Source organism: Ascaphus truei, chromosome 2 (assembly GCF_040206685.1).
Source record: "Ascaphus truei isolate aAscTru1 chromosome 2, aAscTru1.hap1, whole genome shotgun sequence".
NCBI lineage: Eukaryota > Metazoa > Chordata > Amphibia > Anura > Ascaphidae > Ascaphus > Ascaphus truei.
In genome coordinates this window covers 427,723,539-427,748,323 of record NC_134484.1, presented here as the reverse complement: position 1 = coordinate 427,748,323, position 24,785 = coordinate 427,723,539, and the positions used below count along the sequence as shown (strand labels likewise).

Sequence of the window (24,785 nt, the reverse complement as noted above, 5' to 3'; positions counted from 1 at the left end):
AGTGATAGATCTTTCTCCAAAACAAATAATCCACTGCATTAATTCCCCTGCGATGCTCGATGCACGTATACAAAGACCATACATCGCAGGTTGCCCACAGCTAGGTTGACTTGCACTGAATGTCTTTGGTGGAGTCGATGACGTGCAGTGAATCTCTCAGATAGGATCTCAGTAAAATAACATACGGTTGTAAATAATGATCTACATACTGTGACACGCTGGACGTCATCAACTACACCCCAGACACAGTAGGCCGCCCTGGAGGGTCAATCAGGCTCTTGTGGATTTTAGGGAGGTGGTAAAAAATAGGCATTCTAGGTTCATCCACGTACAGAAATTTAAACTCGGAATCAGTAATGACTCCGCAACTCAAATTAACAGTTACAGTGACAAAGACAAGTCACTCAAACCCTACCAAGATTATACTGTTATATATTTAAACTGTTATATTTTTTCTTATTACATTTTATTACAGTGTTACGATATGGAGGCTGCGCTGTCTTCTTTTCTTTTGTTTTGCAATGTGTGTGTGTGTGTGTGTGTGTGTGTGTGTGTGTGTGTGTGTGTGTGTGTGTGTGTGTGTGTGTGTGTGTGTGTGTGTGTGTGTGTGTGTGTGTGTGTGTGTTTCCAATAGTGATATTCACTTTAAAAGCCTGAAATTTCTTTTCATATGAAACCCAAAAAGACTACATTGTGACCAATCTTCTCAACCTTAACTTGTCTTACTTTGTAAGTGTATCCTTTACATACAGTATATGCCATGAAAAAACACTGCAGTTCCAGCTCATTAAAGACATATTATTTTGATAACTCGTTAGGAATAAAAAGGCTTCCTATGTGTCACATCAAGATACCTCTCCCTCATTTATGACGGCAGATACAACATGCTTCCTGTTTCAGAAAGGGGCTCCTATATCTTGCAAATTATAAATTGAGCACCTCACCCAGCTTACATTTCCATCATTATTTTAGTATTCATAAAACAAAGAAATAAAGAAACCATGGCATGATAATTGACCACTTGGTCTACGTCGTGGGCTCATTTTCCCAAGCTGCTGTAAACGCACAATTTGATCCACTGCCTTAGTATTTAGTATGGTCTTCAAGTAGTTTGGAATTCCTGTACTGTACTATTAACCACAATCACCTCTGCTGGGAGGCTGTTACATGCATCCATTATCCTGTCTGTGAAGAAGCTGCCACCCTGAGAAGCCCCTGCAGACACGTTTGTTACAGCTGGACAATGAGTAATTGGGCTTTCAAACCAGTTGTCCATGGACTGAATGTGGCCCCTGAGGGGATTTATTACAAGCCCCACACTAAGCTAAGGAGGACAGGAAAGGAAATCATTGGGAAGAGTTTTGAGGTACAGAAAATGAGTAGGTGGGTATTGGTGCAAAAGAGAGGAAGTGAGAGCACACACAGTTGATAATATTGCAGCATTACAGGGAAATGAGGTGTCCCAGAGAGAATAATATGAAACAGTTTGGAAGTGATACATTCCAGGTGTATGCAATGGGCTTTGTGGTATAGGATATAAAACTATTTTGCAAGTGAACACCAATAACTAATTGATGTGGATCACTACGTGCACATGTAGCCTTCTTGAATGTGTATTGTTGTTTACAATCTGTTCCTATTCCTTTCATTTAGCTGGCACCACAGTGCAGAGCACCGAGGCGCCACCAGTGGAAGACAGTACTGCACAACCAGGTAAAACACAACTTTACGTTGATTTGAGAGGGAGAAAAAATATGCATCCTGAGTAAAATGCCAGACTCCCGGCTTAGAGCCGAATAATGGATTGCAGGGCTTCCCGGCCTGCTTTCTTCTGTAAAACTCCTTGGCTAAAGAAGCATCTGTTCTTGTTAGCTCCATAAATATTGTTTGTCCTTTTATCCGCATGTAAATTCTCCATGGTGAGCAAAGGAATTCGCCCTGTTTGTGTGAATACTAAACAGAACACAATTTACTATGAACTGGCTTAACAAGATCCATTCAGAACTTCCCATTTACATCTATAGCTTTCTTATTTGCAAACATAATTAAATCAATTCACTGTGTGGGTGAGGATCAATGGTTTACTCTGGTGGAAAAATAATAGGGCTTCTTTTCAAGGTAACAGTAGTCATGGAAATGTTAAAGTGGTGTTATTTGCAACACCTGTATTTTACAATTACCCTTTTACTGCTGGAGTTTTTTTTTTTAACATACTGCAAATGTTTACAGGCCTTTTAAACGTGCATTCTGTTTTAGTCGAGGTCAGAATCGCTCCCTTTTCTCCGTCCGACTTGTCAGTCCCAATGGACAGTTTTTAAATAAAAACACTGATTGAGCTCAACCGACCCCGATTGGGAACGACTGCGGTTCTCACATAAGCCATCCCCACAGTTTCCCTCTATTCCCCAGTAACACTATTTTTCTATTGAGTTCGTTAGTCTGGCAACAGGAGTAAGGAAGGGGGGTTTGCCTTGGTGACTTCAGGACTTGTAACCTATTTTTATTAACACAAAGCATATCAATATTCAATGATTAATAACAAAAAATGGAGTATTGCAGTTACAGGGTGAGTTGTAAAACAATAATCTGCTTGCATTTTACTTTCCATCTAAGACCCCTATTTAGTATGGCGAGAGGGGGGCAACGTAGTCTTGTAATGTTCCGTCTCGCCCACTAGGGGATCTATTTTAGATTTTTCTATTTAGTTGTTATTTTATGCATTTCGTCAGATTTTATTGTGTAATAAATTTGTTTGTCATGTCATAGTTTAGGTTGTGTGGGACCTTCCCATTCGGTTCGTGTATATACCCTCAAACTATTGGTACTAGTCAATATACTGGTACTTTATGTATACTATATTATACTATGTAATGAGTGCAGCTTGCAGGGACTTTTTAGTGACCCCTTTGGTCACTGAGTTGTGTTTTGTAATGTGCAGTGACTTCGGTTTAAGTGAATGGAATTTGCTACATTGTTAACTGTACATTTCCCACGTCTTACCATTTTGAATAGGGTGGTAAAAGAGAAAACACGTTCAACCCCTCTAGTGCTTTCCCATTACAAATATGTGTGGATGGACCTTGTGCTGTTCTGGGAATATCAATCTGCTGTTACAGTGCACGTGATGCTCTTGGGATGCTATCACTGTAATACTAACTACATGATCTTGGAGACAAAGGCCCATATTTACTAAGTAATACTACTCCATAAGATTCCTTCCATCACCAGTAGACACCTTATGGTCCATTCAAGTGTCTCCAGAAGGTGTCTTATGGCATAACACTGCATAGTAAATATGGGCCAAAATGTCTTTGACACAACTTTTTTGTTCTGAAGAGGTTCAAAACAGACTGGAGGGGTTTAAAAAAAACATGGATCTTCATGTAGCATGAATATAGCACAAATCTGTCTTGAAGGTGTCCGGGAGTCTTCTAGGCTTGACGAAGGAGTATTTATCTCATGTAATTAAGCAGAGTGGGAGGCTCATATGGACTTGGCATTTTTAGAATGTTTAGCAAAACAATGAATGTTGCAGAGTAAGACGTTTTTCTGCTTTAAAGCTTCAGTCAAGTTTATCTACAGATGCAGTACTGGAGTTGCATTAAATAAAAATCACTTATCCATACAACAACCTCTTTAACATTTTCTCTCAGAATGTCATGTTTGTGTCCTTTTTAGTTGGACCATTAAGACAAGTAAAATTACCAACATTACATACAGTTCATTACATAGCACTTTTATACATGGCTAGTTGGGTGCCTCTCCGAGATGTGCGAGGGTTTTCCCAGTCCCACCTTACTTTTGTTTTTTTTTACCAGTTGCAAATTTTTATTCGCTGAAAGTAAGAGAAGGCCTATTTTGGAAGTCATTTTAATAACTGAATTTAATAGGGACACTTGTCAATGTTTACAAATGTTGATATTTTTGTGAAGATATTGTGCGTGTATGTCTGATATTCGTTCAAAAATGAAGGTGTGCCCATTTTTCTCCTAACCCTAGTGTACATAATACAGCACATCCCCCTTATAACGCTGGGCTTGGGGTCCAAAGAATCACATCGCGCTATAAGCGGATCGCGTTAGAAATAATGTACAATTGTATGCATTGTACAATAAAGTATTTAAGATACCAATAATCGTGTTGTAAAGTATTCATAAATATACGAAAATTGGGAGCCGCGCTTGCATCACGTTATAAGCGGCTTCGCGTTGTAACGGATCGCGTTATAACGGGGTTGAGCTGTAAAATAAATAAATGCAGCAACTATTTTACAGGCGGTCCTCGGTTATCCACCGGAATCCGTCCCACAAACTTGCGTCGGACAGTGAACCATCTGATTGCAGATCCAATGTTAATCCGCGTCGGTGAGCGTCGGATAATGCGTTCTGCGTCATGCATTATCTGGCATCGGATAATCCGTTCGACGGATAACGTACCCTCATCTAGCGAGGACCACCTGTATACAGTTCAATGCCTTGTGTAATACAGTAGCATCTATTCTTTTAATATACATTATCCTTATACAGCACTTCACATGACTCATTGCTGCACACAATGTAATGCATTGACTTACCTTTAGTATAAATCAAACCAGAATCAAAACATTTACAGCTGTAGGAGATCACATTGATACTCGGATAAAAACAGAAAACAAGCAAAAAATAAAGCTTTTTTTAAACAATGTATCAATGCAATTGGCTTTCCAAGAAAAATGAAATCACCCTTAACGTCAATTTTTCACTTTTTGGCTTGTTTTGTAAAACAAAATAAACAGTATGCTTCTGTTTTCTCAGGATCTGTTGAATTACAAGCTTATCTGGTATTGTTCTGCCCCAGTATCTTTCCACTAATTATCCTTACATCATTAGCCAAACCAAACAACAAAATAGCAAAAGTCTTCATCAGCCCTTTCCTGTATACACAGCGGTCTAAAAGCCCAAGACAGTAAAAGTTTAAAAATATTATTAAAATCTTTAAAGTGTTTAGTTAAAAATAGTGTCAATCACCTCCTGTATATTAAATCTATGAAGCATGCCAATGTACCAAGTCCATTTTGACCCCAAGAGAGACTGCCCCTTTTGAACTGAGAACGCGGGACTGAGCCCTAAGTATTTAGTCCATACACATTTTCCTTAGCTGTTCCCATGTTCTCATTAGCACAACCTTCAAAGTCATATATTAACAGCCGATGTGTCAATATTTACTCAACAAGTTGGCCAGTTGCATTTTTGCAGACACCTGCTGTGTACAGAACGATTGTCATGTGTTATTAGGGTTAAAAGTGCAATCTTGGGGGAGGCCAATAGTGGCTGAATGTTAAAATCTCTCAGATGTGAAACATTAATATCTTTCATCTTTTATTAAGCTTCTGGAGTGGTGAATGAAATCTCACAACAATAATAAATAAAACGACATATAAAACTGGGAACCTGTCCTGTGCATCCAGTGCTTTTTCTGCAACAAAAAATGGACAGTGTCACATTTTGTTTAATAAAAATGTTGCATTAACTCCTGTTTTGACAAAAAAACTGTATCAAGAGGCCAGATATGTTTTTGTAGGGACAGAAGGTTCTGAAATTAAAAAAAATTCTAATTATATGCAATATTCAACAACGAATTCTTCTTTTAAATGTAATAGAAAAATAAAACGTATGTATCCGCTCCCAGTTATTGTTCCACTCCATTACTAATCATTTTATAATCGCCAAATTGATTTTCTTGGTAATACCTAAAAAAAAAAGATGTTGTTGCTCTGTTGCCCTAAACTCCCCCCACTAAAATAGTCCGGCTAGGGGCACAAAGCATCAGTAAACATACTGGCCCCACACCCATGTAATCGCTATTATAGTACAAGAATACGCCAGAAAACCGCGTGCCCTTCCATAATGGCAAGAAAGCCTGAAGGGGTTGGGGCAATCTCAGAAAGAGAAGCAGAAGCGATAGGCTGCACTTATAGGGCCGGTGACGGTGACAGCAACGCGACGTTGCATAAACACAAATGCATTGCCGTTGTCGCGTGCGCTTATAGTAAGCGCGGAGCGACGGCTCAGTGGAAGTCATCTCAATTTGATTTTTCCAGAGACCGCAGCCTGATGTCACCGTCGCCGGCACTAAAAGCGTAGCCTTAGTATCATTTCAGGTCTTGCACTTTAGTACCTATGTTGGTATATACACTATTAAAATGTTTCCTCCGGATTTATTGTGAATTACCTCAATCTGACCCTGAGATTAGCGCATACATTGTGTCTGAGGATGCCATTTTTACAATAAGTAGGAAACAGAGAATAATACATCGCTTTAAAAACTATGCAATAGCAGGGGAAGGATGTCTCCTTTTAAAGACCTTTTTTATATGACTTGTTGTGAACGCCAAGATTCCTGGAAGAAAATGTTTTCGTTGCTTTAGGCGGGTACTTCCTTCCTTGGGCACAATGTAGCAGCCTGTGAGTTGAGAGGATGTCTAGCGAGGGACTGCAGAGGTCAGAAAAATCAACAAGATTAGCGTTATCTCTCTCATACACCCTTCTTTTCATATTCCTAAAACCATAGGGAGGAAAAAAAGCTGTTACGTTCTAGAAACCTTTTGGGAAGCCAGTAATAAAAGCACAAAACTTAATAGGACCTCGTAATGTCAGCTAATGGTTAATGGTGCTTCTTTGCTTGGAAGGAATCTTGTTCTGAAGCCCAGCAATGGCTCTGTGCCATTTTAAACTCTGATGCTTTGCTCACAGTGCCACCTAGTGGGTCTCTTCGTGTAACACACTCACTACAAGGATATCCGCGGCCTGACATTCCCCTTGGTTTGACCGCACCAGAACTTCTCACTGTGGAGTTTCTGTTTCAAATTGAGTTTAATAAGCTAAATGAAATTAAAAAAAACTTGTTACTCTGCAACATATTGAGTACATTCCCCCATTCACTGTCTAATGGTGTTTAGGATAAAAATGAATGCACTTTCATGGCTGGCCCCTCCTGCACTGAAGGACTTCAGGTGGGCCTTGAATTTCACAAAGGAATCAGGCTGGTGCATCAAAAGGTATAACAACCCGAAATTAATGAAACGGCACTTGACAAATGGCAGTGTAGGAGAAACTATTGGAAACTACTGGGAGATACCTCGCCAAGGCCAGCAATACAGACCCCTGAAACATCTGGCTATTAGTTGTCAGCCTTCCAATGTCCCCCGTGCGTGCACAGGTCATTCTGCAGGATTCAATTGTATCTTGAGTTGAGCCACAGATATATGATATTCTTGTATTATTACTTAACCCGTAACCCAGGGGTGCTTAACTCCAGTCCCCAAGACTTCCAGCCCCCACCCCTCACCACCAGCCAGGTCAGGTTTTCAGGATATCCCAGCTTCAGCACAGGTGGCTCAATCAGTCCCTGCTTCAGCACAGGTGGCTCAATCAGTGGCTCAGTCTGATTGAGCCACCTATGCTGAAGCTGGGATATCCTAAAAACCTGACCTGTTGGTTGGGGAGGGGTTTTTTTGAAGACTGGAGTTGAGCACCCTTGCGTTAACCCATTCCTTGTCATTTTGTTGCTTCTGACAGAGAAGAAGCTAATGCAATAGTGGGGTGGAGGGGAGGGGAGGCTGTGTAAGTGGCATTGCTGCTTGAAGCTGACCATATGGTAGAAAGGGTGCAGCAGACATTGCATGGGATTTTATTTTTCCATTTTCTTTTATTCTGTGCCTCTGTAGACCTGTCCCAGTTTGATCTTAGCTGCGAATTTGGCTGGGGATCACAGAAGACCACATGTCAATGGGAACATGACAACAGTGGAGGCCTGAAGTGGGCCGTTCTGAACAGCAAAACTGGACCGGTCCAGGATCACACAGGTAAACGTGACATCCAATAATGTGTTTTAAGTAATGTTTCTGGCCCTGTCATGGTGAAGCAAAGGATTCATTGTTATTATTATGTAGAGGGTATTACTTGTATTATAGTAGGTTTTTTCCTGGATTTTAACCCTTAGCCTGCCAATATGACGCTCCTTGTACATTTTGGAGGGCTGGCACACCAAACGCCCCTTATGATGTACAGGGAACATCATACTACTTGTTTTGGGGGGGAGGATCACATTCACTGCTCCTTCCGAAGCAGTGAACGCCATTTGAATGGCCGTGATGCCACCTCCACTTCCGTTCATGTCACGGGAGGGGCCGGTTGCGACTACGTGATGACGTGGTCACAATTTCGGAAAACTGGCGGCACTCAGTCTTCCAGCAGCCAATGGGTTAAGAAGCGAAACAGCGTCAGTTTGAAGAAAAAAAAAACATTAATTGTGCTATCATTCCCATAAACATGTATTGAAAGCCCAGTTGGCACAAAGGGGTTGATTGTTTACAGCACAGCCTCATAGAAAGATTGTGCCAACTTTACGTACTGCAAAAGTCTCCACTTTATTGTGACTCTTTGACACTTGTACAAGCAGCTTGAGATATGTGAGATTTTTTTTAAATTCTTCTCAAGGAAAGAAATCCCAACTGTCCTCTTCTTTGCTAAAGCATCCTCAACCAATTGGGTTGGAAAGGGTTAAATGGGCTTTCTGTGTTTTTCCTTTTCTTCTTGTTGGGTGGGAGTTTTAATTTTTTTTTAAATAAATATTACCTCATCTTGGGGGATCTTCAGAGTCGATCCGTGGTACCCAACCACTGGGGGGCCCTAGTTTCCAAGATAGAGGCAGTTGCTCCATTGGGCAAGAATACATGCCCGGTGCATAAAATATGGCTGCCAGGTGTTAGCCTTGCCCTTCGGCCAATAGAAAGCTGCCAAGTCATTGGGCGATAACGTTGCGACTTTCTGTTGGTTACCACGTGGCATATTTTATTTTTGTTGTTTGCCAAACAAACACACACAAAACCACCAATATCTTGCAAGCCGGGGATCCCCGTAGTACCACGGCTCAGCTCAGTTCATGTACATTAAAAAAGGTTTTGCTGCTTCAAAGTAGCCGTTATCCTGCTTTCCTTTTTGAATTTTTTTCCCCCCGTGTTACAGGATTGAAGCAGAGGGTCTCCGGAACTGAACTACGTTAATTTTAGCTCTGGAGACCCCCTGCTTCCCGAGATAATTACCTCTGTAGAGGGTATTGGCAGCAGCCCCGACTGGGTTATATGGGGCTATCGAAATGGCGTATTTAAAGCTCTCGTGTCACGCCTGCCTTGCGGCTTGCTATTGGCCCCATGTGACCAGGACATTTAAACCTGCAGAGCTGCTACTGGCACCCCCTATGGAGCTATGTATCTGGGGGAGCGGGGGGTCCCCGGAGCTGAGATTAACGTGATTCAGCTTCAGAGAACCCCTGCACCCCCACCTAGAGGAAGAATGTCTTTGTGGGAGCATCTGCTCTTTTAATGTAAATGTATTGTATCTCGACATAATGACAGAAATATGGCAGAGGAAATGCATGTTTGAGAAAGTTTGTTTGCCGTACGCAAATAGTCTTCTGTATTTATTGAAGGTGGTTTCTGAAGGAAAGGAAAGTGGCGCGTAGACAGAAATATGAAAATTATTTAGAAAACAAACAGTTCAAGGAGTCAAATGGTACTCACGTCTAAAATAAGTATGATTTAAGATCAGGTAATCTTTGTGCCCTATAAACATGTTGGTCCTGGCTACGTTGTATTCAGTAATTCTTTGTTCATTTGTATATACTCAGATAAAGGAGGACTTTGATTAAACTCAGAAGAAATTAATTGAAGAGCTTATGTATTGATTGTGCAGCTTGTTTGCAATCAGCAGCTTCTGAGATCGATCCCATATTTAGCCAAACTGTTTAAACTACTGGGCAGTGGCGGCCGCAGACACACAGAGAGAATGATCCCCTTTAGAAATCTATACATTCATCTTGAACCTAATCTTCTAGATGAAAAATGGTCATTGAATTTCTTGCACTTGGTACACAGACAATGGTAGGCCGGGGAAAGTATCAACTCCTGAAATATTGGTTATTCTTCTTTATTCTTTCTTCATCTGTGTTTCATTTGCTTAGACATTTAAAAACAAACTCTTTCCATCTGGATTTCTATTATTAGTGGGGGGGGTGGGGGGGGCAGCATAACATTAGCCTGCTTAGCCTTTTAGTATCAGAGGGGCTTGAATCACATTGCAGCCTTTTCAATGCTGAGGGGTCCAGCAAAGCAATGGATTCATGAACCCTCAGACATCAAATGGGCTGATTGATAACTATAAGATGTGGGCTTGATGCCTCTGCAGCTAAGGATGGATCGAAAGTGCATTTTGCCCACATATCCCAGCCATGATGCAAATGCAATAACATATGTAACGGTGTTTCCTCCCCCCTCCCCCTTCTTCCCTCCCCTCCCCCCCAACCCCCCCAAATTGCATATCGGGGCCATTACACGGTGTATGTGGTGCATACCTGCTGGTAACAAGAGGGCTGAGTCGTCCGCGGTGACTTTGGGACACAGGAACAGGCATCTGGGGTCCATACCCCACGTAATACTTAGCAGTGCAGCGCCTCCATCTGCCGTAGGCTCCAGGGAAAGGGAGATGATCTCCCACGGAAGAACTGTAACTCTCCCCCCAATTAGATCACACACCAGGCAGGAGGTATATTGCAAAACAGGAACGGGTTTATAACTACTCATAGTGCAGTAATACAGGTACTCAGCAGTCACCGGCCGGATCTCTTATCTCGGGTATCACCGGAGATAGTCCCTGGACAGTCACTACGGGCCCAGGGCACCTGCAGCCGTCCTAGCTCTACCCCACCTCCCTGGCAGAGGCACAGTCACTCTACTCCTCCCCGGAGGGAAGAGCGCATGGGAATGCCCCAATCTCTGGGAACGGTTCCCACTCGTGACCTGCCTTCCTCATGGGGAAGGACAACCAACTAACTTTAGGGCAGTCCAGCCCTTAAGTACAGCCAGAGGGCGGGCATCCCGTTGGCCCAGCCCCAACACGATATGCCATCCCCTGCTGTCACTCAAGCGCTGCACTAAAGGATGAAGGGGGGAAACCCCATGATAACTAATGGCAAACCTGTGCACACCAGGGTTTACTGCCAGACCATTGGGTAGATTTAGTAGCCAGGGGGTACCCCGCTACACATACAATGTGTGGAAGGTTTTACACACCTTTAGGCCTATATTCACTAAATGGTGCTACACTTTAATCCGCCCTAACTCCCTTTCAAATGAATGGGAGTTAAAACGTGTTAAAGCTTAGTCCCTTTGCTTTTAAGGTTCTCTACTATTTATATAAAATGATTCTTATGGTTTGCTCTCCCTTCCTTCTCTTAGTGTTGAATTATTTCCCTTTTGTACATCGTCATCTTTAATCAAACTGCATTTAAATGTAAAGTTGCAACCACACTTCTTTTATTTGACAACACCAGGAGCAAGGAATGACTTCAAATGTCCATAGATAAGACTAATTAATTCAATGGAGATTCCGGGTTCTTCGGTTTTAACTAAAAAAGTACACATACCACAAATATTTTTTTAACCCTTTCACAAAAAAAACCCTTTGCGTTAAATATCCTGCCCTGGCACATCGCTTGCTCCAGAATATGAAAAAAAAAAAACAATCATGCCCCAAAAAGTTGTGCCGTGTTCACAGCTATTTTAAATGTCTTGCATTGCAGTTTGTTTTCTTTCCCTATTGTTTGATGGGCAGCAAGCAGCAAATGAACATTTTCTTTGATTACTTCAGCTACTAATATAACATGATCTAATCTACTTGAACAGCTGAGAGCTCATCAGTTTGGACTGTGAGCCATACCCCAGTGCTGCAGCTAAGCAGAAAATAGATTGTTCCTCTGTTAAACATTGCTAATCAAGAGTAAAATAAGACACGCTTGTCAGCAGAGCTTTAAAGCCCCAGTGTTATTTAATGCAGTGTGTCTGATTTATGCATAAGAAAGCAGATGAACCATTCACTGTACACACCATTACTCAAAATATAGCAACATTCATCTACAGATATCCGGCCCTTCAAAGATTTGTTTGAAACTTCAGAACCCATCACTAGGTACCTCAAATAACTGCAGTTGCGGATCTGCCTGCCTGGTCCTACAATACCAATAATGAAGATGGCTTTCACGCCCTAACCCCACTTAGGTGATTAAAAAAAAAGTATGTTTATCTATGAAATAAATTGATTGCTCACACATATGTTAAACCGCCCAGCAGGTTTCAAATTCTGCTAAACACTGTTGTGAAATAATTTTTGTTGGGGACTCAAAGGTGATCCCAGTGTGAATTTTATAAGGAATGCCCAGTTTTTATGAAAGAACCATTTTGAACCATAAAAGTGGGAGCAGGGTTTTAATCCATTCCATTTGCAGAATATCTGGCAGCACACAACCATTCTGGCTCCGGAGTGGTATCTATGTAATTGCTATAACTGTGATCATATAGTCTAGGATCGCGCTCTCCACTCACTTCATACTGTACTCTGTTGAAATCACTTCTGTGGCTCTCAGAGATCTACAGACGTTATCAGCATCTACAGTGGAAGAAAGTCATGTAGTGTTCTGAGGACAGCATAAAGGCCTCAATGGTGCTGCCTCTTGTGCCACTCTGGGAACAGGACTAGTGCACCATATGGGTTAAAATGTACGTTTTGTAGTAAAAAAAAGGTGCGCATACTAATGAACATATAATCTTGAATATATAATGTGGGTTTGAGTCTTGCTGCAGCTACCTTTAGTCACCTTATATGAGCCTTACATAGGTCATCTATCTCTCTATGGCCCAGATCCAAAAAAGCTCTGTTAGCCTAAATTAGCGCTGCGTTAAAACTAACAGTGAGTATTTGAAGGACAATTACATAATGTTTAGCCATGTATTCCGCTAAATGAAAGAGAAGGAGTAATCCTGCGTCACAAATGTATAAGTATATAATACTTATTTCAAGTGGATGAGGAGGTGCTGGCTAGGATCTATATTATGGGAATATCAGAAGAAGATCCCTTGTGCCACACTATTATAGATACTTCTTGACTGGATTGTTATAATAAAACGTAAGTCCTTATGTTTTCTACTATAAAGAGCAGAGTGTTAACTAAAACGGGTCGATTATAATAATGAGATGCAAATGATGCACTATCATAACCCTGAATATCCATTAAAGACTGTTATTGTCATAAACAAGTTTGACTTTACATCCATCCAGATCCTAAGATAGGGCTTTTATAGGGTCGGATGGGAGTAACACCACACTTAGTCATGATTTACCTGATATCGGGTCGTTTCCCAGCGTTATTTCTGGTCCTCTCGTTCCCAACGCGAGCTAAAGACCTATTACAGAATCTGGTTGAGAGTAATGCTAGAGCAGGAGTGGTCAACTCCAGTCCTCAAGGGCTACCAGCAGGTCAGGTTTTTAAGATATCCCCGCTTCAGCACAAGTGACTCAACCAGTGGCTCACTCAAAGACTGAGCCACCTGTGCTGAAGCAGGGATATCCTGAAAACCTTATCTGTTGGTGGCCCTTGAGGACTAGAGTTTCCCACCCCTGCTCTAGGACGTACTTACCCTCACATTGTTATGTTATGCTACAATAACGCAACGTTAAAGCTGCAGTTCAAGCCGTCATTTAAAAAAAAAAAAGTGGTTTTCCATTCAGTATGTGCATCAATACAATCTGCACACTGACAAGTGATTAGCGAAGTTGCCGTTCGATCTGTTTTCTTATAATCGATCGCTGAATATTCGGCTCGGGGGGTTCTTTATATCACTATCAGTGCTGCAAAAGAGAACCCAGGATTTAAAGTTGTGTGTGGAAGATCATGTGACCAGGCAGGCACTAGATACAATTGGTGCACTGCTAGAGAGTGGGCAGGGCTCGAGCCAGAGCCTGTCTCAGAAGAGGATGTGACTTTGTAAATGGTTTCTATAGAAACAAAAATGCTTGTCACATTAGAATACATTAAAAATGTCTTTAAAATTGTTTTGTTTTTTTAAAAATGCTACAAGTATTTTCTCATAGTACAGAACTGATTTATTAAAAAAAAAAGCTGTGTGTGCTGTGCACGCGCATAGTAAGTGAAACTTCTTTGACTTTTGTCACAGAAATTGTATTTGTGTTGGTGATGTTTTAATTAAAAATCAAAATACAATTTCAGTTACAAAACGCAAATAAATTTGACTTAGAATGCGCGTGCTCGGCACACATCCCATGTATTAGCTATTTGCACTAAGTGTGAATTCCTTGTGTGTATGTGTGTCAGTGTGTGTGTATGTCAGTCAGTCAGTCAGTCAGTCAGTCAGTCAGTGTGTGTGTGTGTGTATGTCAGTCAGTCAGTCAGTCAGTGTGTGTGTCAGTCAGTGTGTGTGTGTGTGTGTGTGTGTGTGTGTGTGTGTGTGTGTGTGTGTGTGTGTGTGTGTGTGTGTGTGTGTGTGTGTGTGTGTGTGTATGTGTGTCAGTCAGTATGTATGTGTATTTGTGTCAGTGTGTATGATTAAGTCAGTGTGTGTGTCAGTCAGTGTGTGTGTCAGTCAGTGTGTGGGGGTGTGTGGGTGGGTCAGAGTGTGCGGGGGGGTGAGTCAGTCAGTGTGCGGGGAGGGGTGGGTGAGTCAGTCAGTGTGCGGGGAGGGGTGGGTCAGTCAGTCAGTGTGTGGGGAGGTGTGGGTGAGTCAGTCAGTGTGCGGGGAGGGGTGGGTCAGTCAGTCAGTGTGTGGGGAGGTGTGGGTGGGTCAGTCAGTCAGTGTGCGGGGAAGTGTGGGTGGGTGGGTCAGTCAGTCAGTGTGCGGGGAGGTGTGGGTGGGTCAGTCAGTCAGTCAGTCAGTGTGCGGGGAAGTGTGGGTGGGTGGGTCAGTCAGTCAGTGTGCGGGGAGGTGTGGGTGGGTCAGTCAGTCAGTGTGCGGGGAGGTGTGGGTGGGTCAGTCAGTCAGTGTGCGGGGAGGTGTGGGTGGGTCAGTCAGTCAGTGTGCGGGGAGGTGTGGGTGGGTCAGTCAGTCAGTGTGCGGGGAGGTGTGGGTGGGTCAGTTAGTCAGTATGCGGGGAGGTGTGGGTGGGTCAGTCAGTCAGTGTGCGGGGAAGTGTGGGGGGGTGGGTCAGTCAGTCAGTGTGCGGGGAGGTGTGGGTGGGTCAGTCAGTCAGTGTGCGGGGAAGTGTGGGTGGGTGGGTCAGTCAGTCAGTGTGTGGGGAGGTGTGGGTGGGTCAGTCAGTCAGTGTGCGGGGAGGTGTGGGTGGGTCAGTCAGTCAGTGTGCGGGGAGGTGTGGGTGGGTCAGTCAGTCAGTGTGCGGGGAGGTGTGGGTGGGTCAGTCAGTCAGTGTGCGGGGAGGTGTGGGTGGGTCAGTTAGTCAGTATGCGGGGAGGTGTGGGTGGGTCAGTCAGTCAGTGTGCGGGGAAGTGTGGGTGGGTGGGTCAGTCAGTCAGTGTGCGGGGAGGTGTGGGTGGGTCAGTCAGACAGTGTGCGGGGAGGTGTGGGTGGGTCTGTCAGTCAGTCAGTGTGCGGGGAGGTGTGGGTGGGTCAGTCAGTCAGTGTGCGGGGAGGTGTGGGTGGGTCAGTTAGTCAGTGGGGGGGTGTGGGTCAGTCAGTGTGGGGGGGGGGTGTGGGTGGGTCAGTCAGTGTGTGGGGTGGGTGGGTGGGTCAGTCAGTGTGTGTGTGGGGGGGGTGTGGGTGGGTCAGTCAGTGTGTGGGGGGGGTGGGTCAGTCAGTGTGTGGGGGGGGTGCGTGGGTCAGTCAGTGTGTGGGGGTGGGTGGGTCAGTCAGTGTGTGGGGGGGGTGGGTGGGTCAGTCACTGTGTGGGGGGGTGGGGGGGGTCAGTCAGTGTGTGGGGGGGGGTCAGTCAGTGTGTGTGGGGGGGGGGTCAGTCAGTGTGTGGGGGGGGGGGGTTGAGTCAGTCAGTGTGTGGGGGGGGGTGGGTGGGTCAGTCAGTGTGTGGGGGGGGGGTGGGTGGGTCAGTCAGTGTGTGGGGGGGGGGGGTGGGTCAGTCGGGGGGTGGGGGGGGGTCAGTCAGTGTGTGGGGGGGGTCAGTCAGTGTGTGGGGGTGTGTGTCAGTGTGTGTGTGTGTGTCAGTCAGTGTGTATGTGTGTGTGTGTGTATGTGAGTCAGTGTGTGTGTATGTGAGTCAGTATGTGTGTATGTGTCAGTGTGTATGTATGTGTGTGTGTGTGTCCTGCCCCCCTCTCTCCTGACTCTCCCCAGCACACTTGTCCTCCCCCCAGCACCCTTATCCTTTCCCTGCACCCAGACCCTTTCAGCAGTCCGCCCCCCCGCCCCCCCCTCCCCCCATTCCTACCAGATCGCGGCACAGAGGAGATGGAGGCAGTGTCGGCGGGGGGAGAGGGAGAAGCGCGTCATCGTCAGCTGGAGCCGACTCGGAGGCTTCTGATGGTGCTGTGGGGGACGTGGGGGACGCAGCGCACTCATCACCTCCATCCTCCCCCCCCCGTTACCGGAGCAGGAGCAGTTCTATGCCTCGGCCGGGGCATGCACCGGGAGGAGAGGCCGCAGGAGATCAGTGCCTGCATAGAGCCCCGGGGAGCAGTGTGGGCTTCAGTGTCCCTGTGAGGAGAGTCATGGCGTCTCGAGCGTCGCCATGACTACCGGGCATGCGCAGCATATCAATGGGCGGGGAACGGCGGGGTACGGGCGGCGGCGTTAGGCAGCGCCGCATATGTCACGATGTGTGGGGGGGGGGGCTCGGGGGGGGGGGGAGCGATTAGGGGCTATCGCCGCCGCCGCCGCCGCATCTGATTTGTGGAGCGGGTGTGATGTCAGTGTTGGGGTCGGGCTGAGCCAGAACACAGCCCGGCCTCAACTGCCAGCACTGACGTCACATCCGTTTCATTTCTGTCTCCACAATCCATTTTTGCCCCATCACGAATGAAGTGCCACTAAGGAAGTTTCACTTCAAAAAAAAAAAAAAGGATATTGCTTGAACTGCAGCTTTGAGACAAACAAGATGTAGTTCACTTCAGAATTTTCTTTTTTATAATTAGCTCTGAGGACATCATAAGGGAACATACTGTAATGTCCGTTGCTGTTTTAGGTAACGTCTTGTTATGAGCCCTGTCTTAGCAGAGCTTGGAGGATCGCAGACTTCAATAATTAGATTCTGGGCTGTTTGTGACTGGGGCTCATTATGCCTATTTTATGATACTGTGTGTAGTACTGTGTGTAGTACTGTGTGCTGTGCTGTGTGTAGTAGTGCTGTGTGCAGTGCTGTGTGCAGTGCTGTGTGCTGTGCTGTGTGCAGTGCTGTGTGCTGTGTGCAGTGCTGTGTGCAGTGCTGTGTGCAGTGCTGTGTGCTGTGCTGTGTGCAGTGCTGTGTGCAGTGCTGTGTGCAGTGCTGTGTGCAGGGCTGTGTGAATTGCTGCCTCTTTTAATAAAACCCCATTATAATGCATTTTTACTAAAATTCTAATAATACAATGTAATTTTCTTATCAGGAGACGGCAACTTCATTTATTCTGAAGCTGATGAAAATGACAGAGGCAAAATTGCCCGTCTACTGAGTCCTGAGGTCTCTTCCCATAACACTGCCCACTGCATGACCTTCTGGTACCACATGTCTGGTCCCCACGTTGGTACTTTGAGCATCAAACTGAAGTACAAGAGGCAAGAAGACTTTGATCAGACCCTGTGGACAGTTAGTGGACATCAGGGCGACCAGTGGAAAGAAGCCCATGTCCTACTACACAAGTCATTAAAGCATTATCAGGTATAGTTCAGTCACTAAAGCATTGTGATATATCCTTTATTAACCCTTTAGTGCCTCTGGAAATGGAGCAGACACGCTGTATTGATTATATTTATACACTAATAGCGCTTATTGCTGTCATTCAAAGCAATTGGTGGATGTACATACTCTGGTGCTTTTATCCATTGCTAGTAATGTATTTTGTAGATGTGTACATTTACATTTTAATATAAACTAGCTGATATACCCGTCATTGCCTGGGATTTACCCCCCTTCACAGGTGCAGTCTCTCCTCCCTGCACCCCACATGACTGTCCACCACCCTGCACCCCACAAAACTGCCCCCCTGCACCCCACATCACTCTCCCCCCTGCACCCCACATCACTCTCCACCACCCTGCACCCCACAAAACTGCCCCCCTGCACTCCACATCACTCTCCCCCCCTGCACCCCACATCACTCTCCATCCCCCTGCACCCCACATCGCTCTCCACCCCCCTGCACCCCACATCGCTCTCCACCCCCCTGCACCCCACATCGCTCTCCACCCCCCTGCATCCCACATGACTCTCCACCCCCTGCACCCCACATCACTGTCCACCCCCCCTGCACCCCACATCACTGTCCACCCCCCCTGCACCCCACATCTGTCTCTCCCCACTGCACCTCACATTATTTCCCCCCCCCTGAACCGCACATCATTGCCCCCGCCCCCATGCATGACCCCCCCGGTCCTCGCTAGCAGCGGTTTTGGATGTCCCTCTCCTCAAAATGTAAGGTAAGGGATTCAGGAAAGAGAGGGACTCCATGGTGTGGTCTGGCCGGCCCCGTCCTCCATCTGCGGCCGTAGTGCAGCATGGAGCGATCGGTGGCCGGGCAGGAGCAAGAGGGCCGGGACTCCAGTTGGTCTCCCACGTGGCGCCCTCATCCCGCCCCCCACACCGCTGGCTGCAAGCAGGGGGAGAGTGTGCTCAGTAGGAGGGGGAGTGTAACAGCGCAGGCGCGCGGGTCTACCGCGTGGCGCCGCCTCCCGCCCCCCACACCGCTGGCTGCAAGCAGGGAAGCCAGGGGGAGAGTGTGCTCGGTAGGACCTGGGGGGGCGGAGTGTAACAGCACATGAGGTGCTCACTCTCCCCCCGTTCCTGGCACTCACTCTCACCCCTCCTCCGGCGCTAGTTCTCCCTCCCCTCCTCCGGCGCTCCCGCGGGTGAGTCGGCGCTCGTTCTCCTCCTCCCCCGGCGGCCAAAGCCGGTGGGGTGAGGTGTGTGCAACACAGAATTGAGTGAGAGCCGGGGGGGGGGGGGCAGGGACACATTGGGGGGGGGGGAAGACACACCGGCCAATGAGCAGTGGGAGGCCGGGCGGACCGACGGCCAATCAAATTGTCTACAGGGACTCACAAACAAGATTTCAAATTTATAGATATAGATGAAGGGTGCAAGACACATTATTCTGGTACTACTGAGTATATTAAATTACTGCTGCTCACTCTCACAGGAAATAGTGATTTTCGTGTATGAAATTACACAATGGTGAATATTTAGTAAGAAAGTACTATTATATTCTAGCAAGTCACTTTATTTAAATGATGTTGGCTCATGCCAATGATGCCCTTAAATCTACTGATCAATCTTTTATTATATGTTTATTCGGTCAATCTGCTGTTGAACACGGTTATATTATCATGTTATCCAGGTCAATGGGGAAGGTTTAGGCCTTTTTATATTCAATGCATTCTTGCAAATTATCACTTAAAATGTATAAATGTATTTATATTATGTATTTGTATAGGTGGTCGTGGAGGGCAAGATCGGCAAAGGGAATACTGGCGGAATTGCAGTGGACGACATTATTATCGCTAGCCATACTGCATCTGCAAATTGCAAAGGTATGTGACCTATCAACTTTACAGAGAGACAAACATATAGCCTGTGAGTCAGTATACCTCTGTTCAACAAACAGGGATTATTGGCCAATCATTTAAAATGTCCTATAATGCTAAGTGCTCATTAGCAATCATTCATTTAAATGTTTGTTAATAATTGGTAATAACTATCAAAGTTTATTTAATAACCCACTCGTGTGACCTTTATCGCCAAATGTCTCAGGTACTAATATTATATTGTTAATTGTTTAAGATGTGTATGTTCATTGATTGTAGAACACAGTAAAGACAAAGAACACTAACACATACTTTGTGTTCAAAGCTGTGACCATGCAGCAAGCTTAAGCCTATAGGGAACCATGTTAAAAATGGTTTTGAAGCAAAAGGTGTCCATTTGCATGTCATTTCTAAGAACCCCTTGCTGCAGTGGAAGTGCTGTGTGCTGCGTGATAATGGTGAAAGGCGGGGGTTGCAGACCTGTCTAAGACATGCAAATGAGCATACAGTAATATTTCCATTTGCTATATGCTTTGCTGTGAAGGTTTTTTGTCACTTTTTTTTACCCACCATAACTTAACTAAGTGTGGTAAACCCGATCCTCATTGCTTCATTGCATAGCCAGTTATCCAACCCCACATGGATGAGACCCATTAAGGTCAAAACGGCTTTCTGTCGGTGGGTTTTCTGGCTATGCATCTTAACCCTGGCTGTGCTCAAAGCTGTGACATGCAGCAAGCTTAAGCATATAGGGAACCATGTTAAAAATGGTTTTGAAGCAAAAGGTGACACTGTGTGACCATTTGCATGTCATTTCCCAGAATCCCTTACTGCAGTGGAAGTGCTGTGTGCTGGGTGATAATGGTGAAAGGCGGGGTTGCAGACCTGTCTAAGACATGCAAATGAGCATACAGTAATATTTCCATTTGATATATATAGATATATATATATCTATATATATATAGATATATAGATCTATATATCTATATATATATATATATATACACATATATATGTAGAGGTATCAGTACCGTGTTAGCCGAGCTTCAATAATCAAAAAATAAATAAATGATACCGTTCTGTGGCTAACAAAATGCTTTTATTTGTGCGAGCTTTCGAGATACACTGATCTCTTCTTCAAGAGAAGAAGAGATCAGTGTATCGCGAAAGCTCGCACAAATAAAAGCATTTCGTTAGCCACAGAACGGTATCATCTATTTATTTTTTGATTTTATATATATTTATATATATATATAAATTAGTGTCAAAAGGAGTGCTACTGAGCAGCATTTAGTATTTTTGTCTTTTGTTGTATACATTTGGCCACGCTCAGATGTTAGGACCTGCATATACTGGTCATGCCGTGAAGTGGCTGCAGGCTTATAACGTTTTGGCCAAAGGGTTTAACTAAATCACCCTTATTCATGAGAATACCAACATTGAAGTATTTAACTATGTATTTTGTCTCATTGGATGTTGCATTAAGTATTTTTTTCTTGTGTTGTATACATTTAGCCACGCTCAGTAGCACTCCTTTTGACACTTATATACATATATATAACCCACCGCATTTTATATATATATATATATATATATAAAATGCGGTGGGTTCTGTGGTTAGAGATTACTGGGATTGCGTGTTTATTTATTTTACAAATAAGCCAGCAGCACCTTTACATTACTGATGACAGCATGATATTAACAGAGTTTGCTTGGTACACATTCAACTACAAACCACAATATGAAAACATTTTGTTGCCATCTAGGATTGACTGCTCCTGCTAACTGTATTCAATAAGGCATCTTGTTTTAAATGTCAGATTAACATTAAAGTAATTATAACAAGTTTAAAAAAATCAAACTTGTGTTTTATGATTTGTAAATGAGAATCTTGTTCAAAATTGAATTCAAATGTGGTTGCCAATTACTGGTCCTTATTCTAATGGACATGGCTTTTGTTTTTCATTAGACCCTGACTCTGGAGATTCTGGAAATCAAATAGAAGAGGACCCAGAAATCAGTCAAACAGGTAACAATGATCTCTGCGATAACATTCACCTCAAAAGAACTATGGGGTTGATCCTCAGAGCTTCGGTAATTTTGACCTAATAATGTTACATTCCCGAAATAGGGAACAGACGTTATTTTTCTTCTAATTAACGGGGATTATCAAAGCTAATGTGATGCAAAAATAACGTCCATTCTTCTGAGCATGCACAGTGGTCAAACGTTAAGGTGCGTTGTTAAGGCAGCGCTATTAACAGAGATTTTCATGTGCGTTACCAAAAGCTGATGCAAATTTTGTTATACTATTGAGGCATGTATCATTTTTACACTTAATTATATGGTATATAATGTAATAATGACTATAAAGTATGGGTGTACAATAATGTATATCCATGCATACCTCAACAATATTAATATATCATTTGCATTAATGTACAATTAGAATAAATGAAGGAAGGAAATCATATCCCTTATTTTTATTGTACACTAATAAAATGATATATGAATTAATATTGTGAGGTATGTATGGATATACATTATTGTGCACCCATGCTTTATACAGTCATTATTACATTATATGCCATATTAGTTCACACAAGCATCTTACTTCAATCACTAAAAACCATAATACAGTTGATGACGTTTCAGACATTTATATGATCCATAATATATATATCTTGTATGACACGTGTAACTTTTTGTAATGAAAGGGTTAAGTCCTATACTCATTACATTGTTTTTAGGCTATCCCAAGAAATCACTCACTGATAATCAGGGCCTGGATGGGAGTGAGGGCGGCTTGTGAAGGCGCTAAATATCATAGTGTTATTCCCATGTGCTAACATTAACGGAGGTCCGAGGATCTGCGTTGTTGGGTAAACTGCTCATTACCGTATGATTTGCATACAAATAAGCCAAACGTCCGTTAAAATATAACGACCCACTATTTTTAAGGATCATGCCAGGATAGCGCTGTGCTGAGCACCTTTGGGGGATATGCATTAGAAATATCGAATTAAATTGAGTTAAAGTAGCAATTAAAAAATGAACGGCCTTCTGAGGACCTATCCAAGTGCTTTCATTCTCAAACCTGCAATTATTTTCCCATTACAGGATTCACACCTAACTATGCTGAGGATGAGGAGAGCATCTCGAAGAAGCCAGGAAACGTGCTAAAGACATTAGACCCCATTCTCATCACCATCATAGCAATGAGTGCTTTGGGAGTACTGTTAGGTGCTATCTGTGGCGTTGTCCTTTATTGCGCCTGTTGGCACAACGGAATGTCAGAAAGGAACTTATCAGCGCTGGAGAATTATAACTTTGAACTTGTGGACGGCGTAAAGTTGAAAAAGGACAAACTAAATACACAGAATTCCTATTCAGAGGCATGAAGCTGCAAAAAGAGAATAAAGCTGCAGAGAAAACTAAAAGGAAAGACTTTTAAGGAAATTGTGGCTGGGGACAGATGATCTTTTACTGTTCAGGCTATAAAAAAAAAGTGCGTTGGATGACGCGAAGCCAAGCTTTTCTCAGGAGCTTCAGTGAATATACCTGATAACTATGAACCTATATACAATCTGAATCATGTACAGTTGGCTTTTCTGTTAGTTTTGTTTTGAATAATCAAATGCTGGTGTTGAGACCAATTATGATCGATTTTATGGTTTGTATTCTCTGTTAGGTTTTGTTCTGTTTTCCTGCTATGGATATTTCTTTGATGTGCGCAAGATGCAAGGTGCTGTCACAAAGTATATTCGGTGGGGTTCTCTTGGTGGGTATGCTGCCTTGTATGTCAGTGCCCACAAATCATAGGACAGCAGCACGACGTTTCCCCATGTTTGTGCATTAATGTTTGTGCTGTGTATAAAGCAACACATGGTTGGGATGTCCTACAAGTACCACTATAATGTTTCAGCTATTTTCAAGCAAAGCTATACACAATGAATCTTTATTGTTGCTTTTCAGTGTTGTTCTAAAACAAATTGCTTAAAACCTCTATACAGTACATGCACCATCATCAAATACAACTGGCAATAGAGGGTACTGCTGTGCCTACCCTTAGTACGTGTTATTGGCACTGGCTAGTGTATGTCCTCTCAAGTGCCTTTTTGTGTTTGTATTGGTTTTGACTGTGTTCTCACTGATAACAACAATGTTTTTAATATAAGCCCTTGTCTTTAACTGTACTACAGTGGCTAAGATGATGTTTTGATATAGCCTCTGGAAGGCAAGGGCTAAAACTGATTTGCCCACTTGGCTGAAGAGTTTTCATTTCCAAACATTTTTTTTGTCAGTCCATTACTTTTTTGTAAAAAGCTGCAATATCCCATTTTTTTTTGTTTTGTGCCTTCATGTAGAATGTATTTAACAATGTATACTCACTTTGGGTAAGTAGACTGTGTTTGCCATAGTCAAATAAGGAGAATGCAGTTTTGTTTATGAGTAAAGCAGAGGGACGTACCAAACCTTTTGTTCAAAAGCAAATAAGGGAAATTGCTAACATTACCCTACAAAGTCTAACTTTGGCTATCTGTTAAAGTGTCAGTATCATTTTTCCACTTGCCAAAATGCAAAAATAATATTATTTAAAAATTTTTTTTTAACAATAACACAATGGTGATTTTGGCATTTAAAACATTGGGCTATATCTTTATTAAATTTGCCAGTTTGAAACTGCAGTTACATTTATTAAACTCCCACACTCTCAGTTGCTTGCAGCACTGTGATTTTTGATGCCTACTTGCCAACTTCATTCACTAATTTGGATATTTACGTAGGATCATCTCACAGGGGTCACTGCATTACATAATGGAAATGTCACATAATGCGAGAAGCTAAAAGATAGGTGGAGGTGATTGAACAGTGACACATATAAAAGAATATATGTATGGTTTGTTGTTTCAATATATTTTATGTCTAGCGATGTTCTGATCAGTTTATTCACATGACATATCACCTTAACGGAATCTTATTTATTACTTTTGTGTATTACATGTCTCATTGTTAGTCATAGTAAGTGGATCATTCCTAACAATCTCAGTGTGCTCTGCTCCTGGAGAGTAGAGGAAGAAAGCATCTGAGCAGTAAGTTGTGTTATTTAAGAGAGGGATGTATTTAGTATGCTGTGACACTGCTTCCTGATAAGGGAGAAGAACTCGGCTCTATTCAAATGCATGGAACAAAATGTTCTTCTAAAATGGGGAAGTGGATTCACTGCATCTTGAAAAAGGAACGAGGAGTTTCACCTGGATTAAATTAACCTCTTAAA

The 24,785-nt window shown here is 43.4% G+C and overlaps 1 protein-coding gene across 1 annotated transcript in view; it reads left to right on the top strand.

The window, feature by feature from the left end:
* NRP1 (neuropilin 1) overlaps positions 1-24,109 on the top strand; it is a 129,532-nt gene extending 105,423 nt beyond the window's left edge. The window contains 7 exon segments of the mRNA XM_075587736.1: positions 1,654-1,713; positions 7,706-7,843; positions 17,374-17,645; positions 19,417-19,513; positions 21,477-21,536; positions 22,628-22,861; positions 22,864-24,109. Of these exon segments, the coding sequence (XP_075443851.1) occupies positions 1,654-1,713; positions 7,706-7,843; positions 17,374-17,645; positions 19,417-19,513; positions 21,477-21,536; positions 22,628-22,861; positions 22,864-22,961 (959 nt within the window). The 3' untranslated portion in view covers positions 22,962-24,109.
* Positions 24,110-24,785: the final 676 nt, after the last annotated feature.